The following is a 12,800-nucleotide window of genomic DNA, read 5'->3' as shown; positions in this document are numbered from 1 at the left end:
GCTTTCATGGAGCAGGTCACCATCACCCTACCCGCTTGTGACTTTAATTGCTGTCTTCATAGAATATCGATTAGAGGTAAACTGCTGTATTTTCTATGACATAAACTGTTTCCGTGTTACTGTGCTCAAGCCTCTTAATGCTCCCAGGTATCAGCTGTGTTATGTGGAAATCAGCCCAAGTGTACTGGGGAATAAACAGTGTTCTTTAAATTCCAGTTACAGTCAATATTAACTTTCAGTTCTTCAGATTTTTAAGTTTTGTTTACAATTTATGTGAATTTTCTTTTTCAGTTGGATGAGAAGAGCGATAAACAGTACACTGAAGTTTACACTCGAGTGAGTAATTTTTTTTTCTTCATAAATATTATTAAAAGAATTTTGCTCAAGATGTGCAGGGCAATAATTTTAATGTCAACCATTTAAACATCAAACATATAAACGGCGAGTGACCGTACTCACTCGCAAATGCGCAGTAGAGACTTCCCTCTCTGCCCCGCCCCCGCGTCAATACGTGATGACGGGGGCGGGACTGAGAGGGAAGTCTCTACCGGCATGCTGCAGACATCAGAACCGCTCCCCCTCCCCCGGAGTCGCCGCCGCCCCTCCATCTGGCCCGAGCACTGTGAACTTACATCACCACGCAGCAGCAGGCACATCAGCAAAGCTGCCGTCGGGCTTCCTTCTCTGCCTTTGTCCCGCCCTCGCCGACGTTACGTCACACGAGGGCAGGACACAGGCAGAGAAGGAAGCCCGCCCCGAAGGCAGCTTTGCTGATGTGCCTGCTACTGCGTGCTCATGTAAGTTTACAGTGCTGCTCGGGCCAGGTGGAGGGGCGGCGACTCCGGGGGAGGCGGGCCCCCCCCCCCCCCCCATTCCAAAAGTAGCCCGTTTTCACGGGCTCAATGGCTAGTATAAATAGAAAATGTATACCTTTTGTTTGTAATATCTATATTATCATTTTTAGCTTTTGTAGGAAGGTGCAGAAAGTTCATGGATCTCTGAGGGAGCTGCTGGCTTGTTTTGTGAAACCCAGTAGTAAAGGGGAAGGGATTTGGGATTTGGCTCTTACCTTTTTAGTTATAGTTTCAGCTGGTGCTGCATCAACTGCTGCTGTTCTCATAGGAAGATGGAGTACATTTTTCCTTGCTGGTAAGGTACCAGGGAAATTTAAGTAAGTCCTGGACTGCTGCAGAAGGCAGCTGTTCTTCCATTTTTTTCTTTTTGATATTTCTGTCTGTCTGTCTCTCTCTAGAAAGAGCTTGATATAGGGTAGTAACACTGGTACCTTGCATTTACCCAGTATTGCTTCCTTCTTCTCTTTCCCTTATATGGCAGATTGACTCCATACGGGGCAGGGCACTGCCATTTTTAAGATGATAGTGCTGGAAGCAGGAACAAGTGGGCAATTCTCCTGCCTCTTTTGAGGTGTGGTCTTGGGGGGGGGGGGGGGGGGGGAGGATTGGGGATGCCGCTAGGCCCCAGAGTTTTTTTTTGTTGTTAATCATTGACAAGGAGTCTGGTCGGTGGAGAGAGGGATGAGTACGCTATTACTAGGGATGTTTAGTGTTGAGGGGGCAGGGAGGAGGTTGGAGGGATAGACAGAAGAAGGGAGGGGTCCTTAACTACCAGGGAAGTTTGGGTCAGGGGAAGGGGCGGCATTAGAAAGCAGTTCAGGGCAGGATGGAAAGAAGGGATGCCGCTAGATACCCACTCTGCTCAACCAACCCCTTCTATGCTGCATGGATCTCGCACAAAAGTTTGCGAGGGATAAACTTTTTTTTATTATTACATGACTGCAGAATTCTTAATGACCACATTAACATGCATTTTTTAATATAATCTGTGGTAAGAGTTTGTGAGTGAGTTCAGACCCATGTTTGAAACCCTTCCTGCATTGCTCAACCAGTAAAAACGGATTAAACAATGTTAAACCCGTGGTAATGCTTTGTGCCTGGGCCCACCCTAGTGTTTAAGATCTCTCCAAAAGGACATATTTATTCCTTGTTACAGCCCTCTTTATGTGAGGCTTTATAAAAAGTCCTTTGCCCTCATATATTATTAAAGGCAGTATCGCCCTCAGTTTAACCTGATTGGACTTAAAAAAAAAATAACAATAAAATAAAGCTCTAGTCCTCTTGCCAGATCCCTCTGCCTTAGGTATACTTGAAGAGCATAAGTTACAGATAGTTAAAAAAAAAACAAACCCAAAATAAATCCTTAGTTCAAATCCATAGAATTCATTCCATTGGCGTATGTCTCTTGAACACCTGGCAGCCAGACCATAGAGAACAGGCTGCTAGGAAGAACTTCCTGGTATAACTTCCTTTTGGTTCCCCTCCCCCCCTTTCCTTAGGGCAAAAAGTGTAATTTATTTTGTCCCAAGGGAACTCAAACTCCTCCCTCTCATTATCTGGAACTCTAATGCCTACAGACAGCTGAGAATGAGTTAAGGTTGGTGGGTAGGAGTTTCCCTGCAAGTATGAGGTGCTTTTAAAACTTTTTCTCTGTAGGGTTTGGTTACTATTCCTTCTGTGCCTTTCCTTTTTGATGTACAGTGGTGACAGGGAATTTGAAATCTTACACCAAAGAGGTGTTGTTCTCCATATCCTTATTTATTTATTTGTTACATATGTATCCCACATTTTCCCACCTATTTGCAGGCTCAATGTGGCTTACATAGTACAGTATCAGCGTTCGCCAAATCCGGTATGAACAAATACAAGGTGATGTGGTAGAATAAGGTTCATGTGTGACAGATACATTAGGAGATCTTAGAGAGGAAGAGTTAAGTTATGTCCATTACGAGCTTTGGTTTCGTTGTGTTGCAGATATTCAGACTTTTATGTTGGGTTGGTGGGGTATTTATATTATCAACAGTAGAAACCTCTCATCCCAAACAGCTCTCCATCCAAAACCTGAAGCAAGCTTTTGAATAGAGCTTAGATAGGCATAATCAGTATTCCACTATTTACTTTGAAGAGTCTTCCTGTCTGAGGGAGGCTAAGGCTTTACATAAACCATTGGTCCACTATGATCTTAGCTGATTATGTTCTCAGTATAATGTGGAATGGATATAGAACCTTGAGGAATTCCCATACCATTGTGGGGGGGACAGAAGCATTCTTACCAGCTTGCTCTCTGAAATAGTCTGATTAGAAACAATTTCAGTCACTGAAGAGTGGTGCCTTTTAGACCTATATCCAAACACCACTTAAGCAGGACCTTTTTATAAAGATTTGCAGAGATCTAAAAGAACCAGCAATACCCCTCTACCAGTGCTCACAATATCTTATCTCATTTGCTAAATTCATCAACATGGTTTTGGTGCTGGAGGCCACTGTAAACCCAGAATAAGGATTAGCAAGATTGGAAACTGGATTATAACTAATACAGCAGCACAAGTTCATGGAGAGCTATGTATTTTTTAATAGTGGATTTTTGTTTTCTGTTTTTTAAAATTCTATTTATTTATTTATTAACTAAACTGTAAGTACATAAACATCATTATCAATAACATCCATAAGTTTAATAGACATGATTACTCGAGTTGTTCCTTCACGGTGATCTAATAAGCTGACACATAAGTCAGTGGGCTAGTTACAAAAAAAAAAAAAAACTATTTCCCATTCCCTCCCTACTCCCCATTCTCTTCTCTTTTTGTTTTCTTTAGGTGAACTGGGAGTTGGCCTTCTCTTGATGAAGTGTTAACCATAATTTAGTGTTATGATTCTGCTAAACAGGCAGGGGAATGGCTGGAACCCGCTCTGCTAACAGGCAGGGGAATGGCTGGAACTCGCCTCTCATTGGCCTGTCAGGATTTGAGCTGACATCTGTAGCTGCAGACGTCAGAAGCCAAGATCTACTTAACCTTACCTTTCCCTACAATCTTTGCTTTAACGTTGATTGCTCAGATGAAGCCTGCTTGTGCTAGGGCACTTTGTGTATACATTGGAGTTTTGCTTCTCACCTCGTTGTTTCTGTGTGTATGTGTGTGCTGGTTATTCCCAGCATGAGCTTGATTGCCTCACTCCACTACACCTGGTCTGTTCCCTGCTTCTCTGATTTTGTGCTGTCTGTGGTAAGCTTGTGCCTTGTATCGGTCTTGTTTGTTTGATTTAGTTCCCTTTCTCTCTGTGTTCCTTTTTTTTGTGCTAAGCTTAGGCTCTGTCCCTTCTGCCTCTGTTTGGCAGCCTCCTTGTCCTTGTATTTGCTCCTGTTTGTTTAAGTTTTCCTTTGTTTGCCTCATCTTTGTCTGCCGTGTAGCCCTGCTTCCTGCAGTTCGGTGTTTCAGGAGTAGCCTTTCCCTTAGCCTGTTTTCCCTTTGTTTGCTGAGTCTGTCTCCTGATTCCGATGAGCAATGCTCCTTATCTGATCTGTGTATGTTCAGGCAACTTTCTCTGTTTGCTTACTCTTCTCCCTTTACCTTGAGTGCTGTATGGCACAGTCTTGTATATTTCTATAGCAGTTCCCTTTATCCTTGTGTGTTGTGGGGTCAGCCTTGTTAATTCTTGTGTGTGGATTCCCTTTACCTTGAGTGCTGTGTGGCACAGCCTTGTATGTTCCTATAAGCAGTTCCCTTTATCCTTGTGTGTTGTGGGGCCAGCTTTGTGTTTCCTTATAGGTGGTTTCCCTTTACCTTTGTGTGCTGTATGGTACAGCCTAGAGTGTTCCCTTGTAGGGCTTCCTGTATCCTTGTCTGCCCTCTGGCACAGCCTTGTGTGTTCCTTTAGAAGCTTCTGTCTCTCGCCCTTTCCCTTGTGTCTCTTGCCTGCACTGTGTGCGCTGCTTGTGCTCCAGTCCCTTGGGGGACCCTCCGTTGTTCTTTCTCCCTTCCCAGTGTACGAGTGAGTTCCCGTTCGGCCCGCACGCTTGGACTCAACAAGTGGGTTCCCGATCGGCCGTGAGGCCTATCTGAATGCTCTATCTCCCATTTTCTGGTGGTGCTAGTTGTTTGTCCTGTGTGTGCGGGGCTTGGTGGCTGGAGTTGTGCATAGGGCTCAAGGGCTCACGACCAGATTAACATTTAGGAGCCAGTCCTTTACTAGCTCTTCTGTAAATTATGTCCCTAGAATGATATAGGTCCAAGAAACATTTATATAACATTTTTGCAAATAACACCAAAACATCCTACTGCAGCAGAACTTTCTGGCAAATATTCAGGCCATTTCTTTTCAAAAGGATGGAGCTCCAGTGCACCAAGCTCACAAAACAGTTGAGATTTTAATTAATGAAACCTCAGAATTTATTGAACTGGAGGAAGTGACGTCAATGATAGGAATGACAGCTTGAGGCTAAAGCTCCGAGAGGACTGCCGCTGAAATTAGCTTTATCTCCTCTTGAACTCACTCAAAGAGCAATAAGCTGCACTCCAGGGACAACTGTAATGAATGGTGGCCAAAAGGAAGTCAGATTTGGCGAAAACGGCATTCCCGCAGTGGGAGCTCGTTCAGGAGCAAGTGCGGGAACCAAGAAGGCGAGTCCAAAGTGCCTCTCGGAGCAGTTAGCAGCCGTGAGTTACAGCAATGGCTGAAAGATGTTAGAACGGACATTCAATTAGTTCGGCACGATTTAAGAGGCTGTTGCTGACATCAAAAAGGACATTGGAGTACTCACTACTAAGCAAACAGAACTTGAAAAGCGCATGGTGCAATGTGAGGAACATGTGGAGGACTTACAAGCTTTTCAAGATACCCAAAGCACAGACACTAGAGCTCTATGGGAGAGAGTTGAAGACCTAGAGAATAGATCCCGCAGGTGCAACCTGAGATTTTGCAGGATACCAGAAGAAGCAGCTTTTGATGATTGTAAAGCGGTGATTCAAGAAGTAGTCTCTCACCTATTACACGGAGCAATGCCAGAAAATTCTGGAGAACTCAAAATCCAGATCGACATGGCCCACAGAACCTTGGGTCCAAAAAGAGACAATCTGCCACAGGATATAGTGGTATGCTTTGCGGACTATTCTCTTATGGATTGACCAGAATGCATCAACCCTTGCAATGGAAAGTGCTCAACATACAGATTTTCCAGGATAAATCTGCTATGACTCTACAGAAGCAGAGAGAATTTGCTGGAGTTACAAAGTTCTTGAGAGAGTCTAACCTAAGATACAAGTGGGGCTTTCCGCTCAATCTGATATTTACAGTGAATGAGACCGCCAAAAAAGCGCAATCCCCAGAATCTGCTTGGATGTTCCTATGCCAATTGAAAGTGGAGAATTTTCCCACACAGGCTCAGTCATCACCAACTGGGCCAGAGCAGAGGCGAGCAGACACCAGATGGGGTAAATTGGTGCACCTTACACAACAACGCAAAGGAACCTCCACACCACAGAAGACGGGGCCGAGGACGGGGCCATCGCCTGAAAGGGCTGGTTTAACCTGACTTTTGGGGCGCAGAGTTAACAGGAAACGGGTACAACGATACTGTTTTCTATGACTTTGAGACCTGAGAGCATGGGGGAGGGGGGAGATTACCGGAGAATTCCACTTGGAGTTCTATACTTTGTTGTGTTTTCAAAAGCTAAGACTTCAGAACCCATTTGGAGGACAGGGGGCATCCTGGGGCTGACGGGCGCCACCATCATACATTGCCTCTTATCTCGGTGCCTATGCAGGGGGGAGGTATGGAGAATGAGGGGGCGGGGGTTACTATAGGGGGAAGGGGGGTTCCAAGGGGAAATAGGTGGGGAGTAATGTGGCTCCAGGGAGAAAGATGGATAAGGGGATGTTGGATGTATGCTATCTTTTTTTTATTATTATTTTTTTTTATTTAATTTATTTATCAGTTTTAATATAACAGACTCAACAAGAGTATCAGAAATACAAGAAATAATAACACTCCAATATCATTATATAATCAAATCAATTCTTCAGTCTATCGACCAATAAACATTTAAGGTAAAATGATCCAAGATTAGGAAAAAGAAAGTAAAAATAAAATTTTTACAAGTAATTAAATGTCACACTATTGTTACTGCTATCAGAAAGTGTCTCGCCTCTTAGCCTATCTAGCAGTGTTGTCTGGTACTTCAATTGTCACATTAACATCCTCTTTAGAAACCAAAAAATCTATCAACTGTTTTGGATCAAAAAACTGAAACATTTTTGTTTGATACACAATTCTACATGTACAGGGAAATTTTAGAATATAGTCAGCTCCTATGGCGAGAGTTCTCTGGCATAGTGCCAAAAAGGCACCTCGCCTTTTCTGAGTTTCTCTCACCAGGTCTGAGTATATTCTTACTTTTGATCCAAAAAAAAGTTGTTTGTAAATGCCTAAATGAAAGTCTCAAAACCGCGTCCCGGTCCATTTCTAGTGCAAAAACAACCAGTAATGTTGATCTTTGAGTTACTACCTCCAACGAGGATTCTAGAAATGATGTCAAGTTCATACCATCCCCTCCATTGTGTTGAGAAGAAGAATTCTCCACACGATTTTTATTTGGCAAATATTGGGCCCACACAATAGGGGGTAGTGATTCACTCAAATCTCAGTCAAATATCTTTTTTACCATATCAATGGAGGAGATCAGAGGAGATCTAGGAAAGTTAGTAAATCTTAAATTCAGTCTTCTTGATTTATTCTCTAAGTATTCCAAATGCCGTGCCATATAACCCCTGTCATTAATCATAGAGCGACTAAAGACCTCCAAAGATTGTACTTTTTGTCCAATTTTCTCCACTTGGGAAACATTGTTAGTGATTGTTTGAGCCTGCTGGAGGATTGCGCTTGATAAAATCTTTATATCAGACAAGTTTTTCAAAATTTGTTGTTGTAAAGAGGCATGCATAGTGGCATTTAAGTCCCAGAGTGCTTCCAGTGTCACCACGGGAGGTTTTGGGATTATACCCGCTTCTAAAGCCAAAGGGGGGGCGTTAATAATCTTGCTAAGGGTACTCACGGCACCTTCTTCCACCGCGGTCGTTCCTGAGCCTTCCAACGGCGCTAGCAAGTTCCCTCGCTGGGTTTGCCCTTCCCCCTCCGGAGAGAGCAAAGCAGATCTCGCCTTGCCTTCCAAACCACTTGGCTGCGGGGGCGCCGCGCACTCGACGGGGCTAAACGAGACTCTGTCATCACTGCTGGCCATCCCACTAGCGCCGGCCTCGATAGCAGGGGAAGAGACACGATTTGGACCCAGAAGCAGCCCGAATTGCTCCAGATTCGGCTGGGTCAAAAGGTGGGTCCCACTCGAGGTAGAGGGAGTCTCTCAGGTTTTCCCTCTCCGCTTTCCCATAATGTGAAATCAGTTCCTTCTCTCCTGCCGTATTCCGGGCAAACGAGCACGTCTGGTGCAGTTAACATCTCAAGCGGCCATCTTGGATCGGATGTATGCTATCTTATTTTGCATGCTTACTCATGACTAGGGAAAAGGTACTTATTGGTTCAAGAAATCCACTTTACACATCGAGGAGAACATTTGCTTAAACACAGAGATTACTCGCAGGTTTACTGCAGCTACAAAGGAGGGGGGATGAAAAAGAGGGAGGTTGCTATTTTAGTACTCTGTACTATAGGATTTCAGGTGGACATGATTCACCGAGATGATGAGGGCAGATTTCTACTTATTAATGGGACATTACAAGGAGTAGCAGTGTTCATTAAAATATATATGGGCCTAGTGGCTCACTACTACTACTACTTTTCTGGGAAAAACGAGCAGGCATTATCTGAGCTGAAACCACTGGTCATATTCTTATGGGAGGAGATTTTAATTTTGTACCTAACCCTGATTTGGATCGTCATCCCTCCACGCAAGACTCTTAAGACACAACCCACCAGAGCCTTTCCTAGATTGGTTAAGGAGCTTCACCTGGTAGATACATGGAGAGCCAGTAACCCCACCACCAAGGAATCTAATTTCTATTCTGTAGTCCATGACAGTTATTCTCAGTGCATTTTTTGTACCGGTACGCACTGGTACAGCGTACCGACACCTTTTTTTGAGGTCCAGCTCACGTGCCCGCACCCTTCCATTCGTGCACCTGTGTTCCCTGCTTTGAAATCGTTTGTTTACCTGAAGTCGCAGCGAACCAGCAATAAAAGCAGCAGGCAGGCACTGGCAGGCAGGCTTGCCTCCTCGTTGCTTCCCTTCCCTCTCAGTGCGTCCTGCCCTCACGGAAAGGAAATTACATCAGAGGAAGGCGGGACGCGCTGAGAGGGAAGGGAAGTGACGAGGAGGCACTAAACAAACGATTTCAAAGCAGGGAGCACGGGTGCACGAATGGAAAGTTGGGGGGGCTGGAGTTTGAAAGAATCGCTGGACATGGATTTGAGGGGAAGGCAGGGAAGAGAGAATTGCTGGACATGGATAGGAGGTGAGGACAGGTGAGAGAGGAACATCGCTGGACATGGATGGGAGGGGAGGGCAGGGGAGAGAGGAGAATCGCTGGACATGGATGAGAGGGGAGGGCAGGGGAGAGAGGAGACATGCTGGACATGGATGGGAGGGCAGGGAGAGAATTGCTGGACATGGATGGGAGGGGGGGGGCAGAGGAGAATCAATGGGCATGGATGGCGGGAGGACAGGGGGCAGAGGAGAATCATTGGACATGGATGAGAGGGAAGGGCAGGGGAGAGAGGAGACATGCTGGACATGGATGGGAGAGGAGGGCAGGGGAGAGAGGAGACATGCTGGACATGGATGGGAGGGGAGGGCAGGGAAGAGAGAATTGTTGGACATGGAGGGGAGGGCAGGGGAGAGAGGAGAATCGCTGGACATGGAGGGAAGGGGAGAGAGGAGAATCGCTGGACATGGAGGGGAGGGAAGGGGAGAGAGGAGAATCGCTGGACATGGAGGGGAGGGGAGGGCAGGGGAGAGAGGAGAATAGCTGGACATGGAGGGGAGGGCAGGTGAAAGAGGAGAATCGCTGGACATGAATGGGAGGGAAGGGCAGGGGAGACAGGAGAATCATTGGACATGGATGGCAGAGGAGGACAGGGGGCAGAGGAGAATTGCTGGACATGGATGAGAGGGGTGGGCAACGAAGAGAGATTCGCTGGACATGGATGGAAGGGGAGAGAGGGGAATCGTTGGACATGGATGAGAGGGGAGGACGGGATAGAGGAGAATCGCTGGACATGGGAAGGGTGGGCAGGGGAGAGAGGAGACAATGCTGGACATGGATGGATGGGGAGGGAAGACAGGAAGGAGATGCACATGGAGGGGAGGGCAGGGGAGAGAGGAGAATTGCTGGACATGGATGGATGGAGGAGTTGGCATGGAGAGAGGAGAAATGCTGGACTTGGAGAGGGGAGAGAGAATTATTGCTTTATATGGATACAGGGGAGGGAAGAGAGAGGAGAAATGCCGGACATGGATGGAGGGGAGGAAAGAAAAAAAAGAAGAAGATGCACATGGATGGATATGAAGGAAAGAGAAGAGAGGAGAAAAACTGCACATGGATGGATATGAAGGAAAGAGAAGAGAGGAGAAAAACTGCACATGGATGGACAAAATAGGCAAAAGCTAGATCCATGTTATACCTCCTCCAGTCAATTCCACGGAGGAGGACCCAGCTTTTACCTATGGATGTAGGGCAAGAAATGAAGAAGAAAGGAGGACAACAAAGGTAGAAAAAATCATTTTATTTTCATTTTAGTGTTTGGAATATGTCCAATTTGAGAATTTACATCTGCTGTCTTACTTTGCACTGGGTATACTGGATCTATAACGGTTTATAGAAATTATTTATAATGAAAAAAATCACGTTATTTTTTTCTTCTATACTAGTATAATATTTTCAATGATGTCTGTTTATATGTGCCATGGCTGGTATAAGGGGTGTGGCTAATGTGGGTGTGGCTATAACAAGTGTGGAGCCATATGTGGTGACCCCGCCCATAATGAGTACCGGCACCTTTTTTTCTACAAAAAAAGCACTGGTTATTCTAGAATTGATCTTTTATTAGGGGGGGGGGGGGGATGAGTTTTGGATGAATAGAGTAGAAAAGGCACTCATTGAGAATATCACTTGGTCAGATCATGGGACGTGCTTGTGCTCAGTTCTTTGCAACTCAGGTATTGGAGGCCTTAAATTCTGGAAACTACAGGAATCCTTGTTAACCGACCCTAGAGTGAAAGAGGACATTAATCAGGCAATACACCACTTTATGTAAAATAATGATAACGGAGAAGTGCTCGAGATTACACTATGGGACAGTTGAAGGCTGTTCTCTGAGGCCTGTTCATAAAATGAGGTGCCAGGAAAAAGAAAGAGCGACGGGCACGTGAACAAGTCCTACATGCCACATTAGCATCCCTAAAAGCCGATTATCCAGGCCATTGCCCACACTTAGGAAGGAAATTACGGCAGTCAGGGATCAGTTAAACCATTTGCAGCTTGAGCAGATATAGTTTCACCTTAATCAGTTACAACAGTCTCATTATGAGCATGGGAACAAAGCAGGGGAAAATACTAGCAAGGAAGCTCAGGACCCAACAGAAAAATCTGAGTATCATGAAAATCAGGGAAGCGAGCGGGGAGGCGCTGATCAGGGGGAAAGATAAACAGACTCGGTTTGAGGAATTCTATTCACAGTTATATGCTGTCTATCACTTCCCTTAAAATAGAAGACTATCTTAAGGATATCCAGATGCCCAACTTGGCAGAGGAGATTCAGGCACAATTGGACTCACCGATCACTGGGCAGGAGATACTTGATACTATTAAGACACTCCCATAGGGTAAATCTCCAGGGCTAGACAGGTACACCAACACATTTTATCAGTACCAATTAGTGGCAATCCTGACGAGAGTGTTTAACTCCCTGGCTTAGGCCCCTCACCTACCATCTGCAATGAATACAGCTGGTATTACAGTGCTCTGCAAACCGGGAAGGGACCCTACCTGCTGTGGCTCTTATCGCCCCATTTCGTTAATCAATGTAGACTTAATACTAGCGAAGTTGTTGGCCAATCGGCTAGCTCCCCAGATGCCTGGATTGATCAACCCTGACCAGGTGGGCTTTATCCCTGGCTGGCAAATCGCAGACAATATTAAGAGGGTGATCCAACTTATATGTCTCAGCTTTTTGCTTTAAATTACATCTCCTTGGTCAACAACATCAAGGGGGATCTGAAGAGGTGGGCACATCCTTACTGGGGTGGGTGGCTATAGTGAAAATGAATATTCTTCCTAGGCTTTTATATTTATTTCAGGCACTGCCAATCCCGATCTCCCAGCCAATACTTAGGAGATGGCAAACTATGATTCTGCGATTTATAGGAGGGGGACGGAGACTGCGCATAGCCAGGGATGTACTACTTACTCATAGATTACTAGGAGGACTAGGTATTTCATGGCAGCACAGCTGAGATGTGTGGGACTGGAGAGCAGAAGCACCCTTGAAACCATATGTGCAGATTGATCAATCTTTCACTGAAGGTGGGCTTCTAGCTGAGTTACTGTGGTCCTCCCAGACACAGAGGGGGCTGAACCCTAGCTCCAATCCTTATGTTAATCATATCTTGCAAATATGAGGAAAGGCTAAAGCGGTTAGGGCTCTTCAGCTTGGAGAAAAGACGACTGAGGGGAGATATGATAGAGGTCTATAAAATAATGAGTGGAGTGGAACAGGTATACGTGAATTGCTTGTTTACTCTTTTCAAAAATACTAGGACTAGGGGTCACACAATGAAGCTACAAAATAATAAATTTAAAACAAATCAGAGAAAATATTTCTTCAGTCAACGTGAAATTAAACTCTGGAATTTGTTGCCAGAGAATGTAATAAAAGCAGTTAGCTTAGCAGGGTTTAAAAAAGGTTTGGATGGTTTCCTTAATGAAACAATAGACCAT

The 12,800-nt window shown here is 45.1% G+C and overlaps 1 protein-coding gene across 7 annotated transcripts in view; it reads left to right on the top strand.

The window, feature by feature from the left end:
- The window catches only part of LRRFIP2 (LRR binding FLII interacting protein 2), a 245,250-nt gene that overhangs the window by 141,930 nt on the left and 90,520 nt on the right, over window positions 1–12,800 (top strand). For all 7 annotated transcript variants that reach the window (XM_030205564.1, XM_030205571.1, XM_030205548.1 and 4 more), the window contains one exon: window positions 292–336. In XM_030205564.1, the coding sequence (XP_030061424.1) occupies window positions 292–336 (45 nt within the window). The remainder of the gene's footprint in view (window positions 1–291; window positions 337–12,800) is intronic.

This window comes from Microcaecilia unicolor, chromosome 1, assembly GCF_901765095.1.
Source record: "Microcaecilia unicolor chromosome 1, aMicUni1.1, whole genome shotgun sequence".
Taxonomy (NCBI): Eukaryota; Metazoa; Chordata; class Amphibia; order Gymnophiona; family Siphonopidae; genus Microcaecilia; species Microcaecilia unicolor.
The sequence above is the reverse complement of the archived record's forward strand: the minus strand, read 5'-3'. Positions and strand labels throughout refer to the sequence as shown.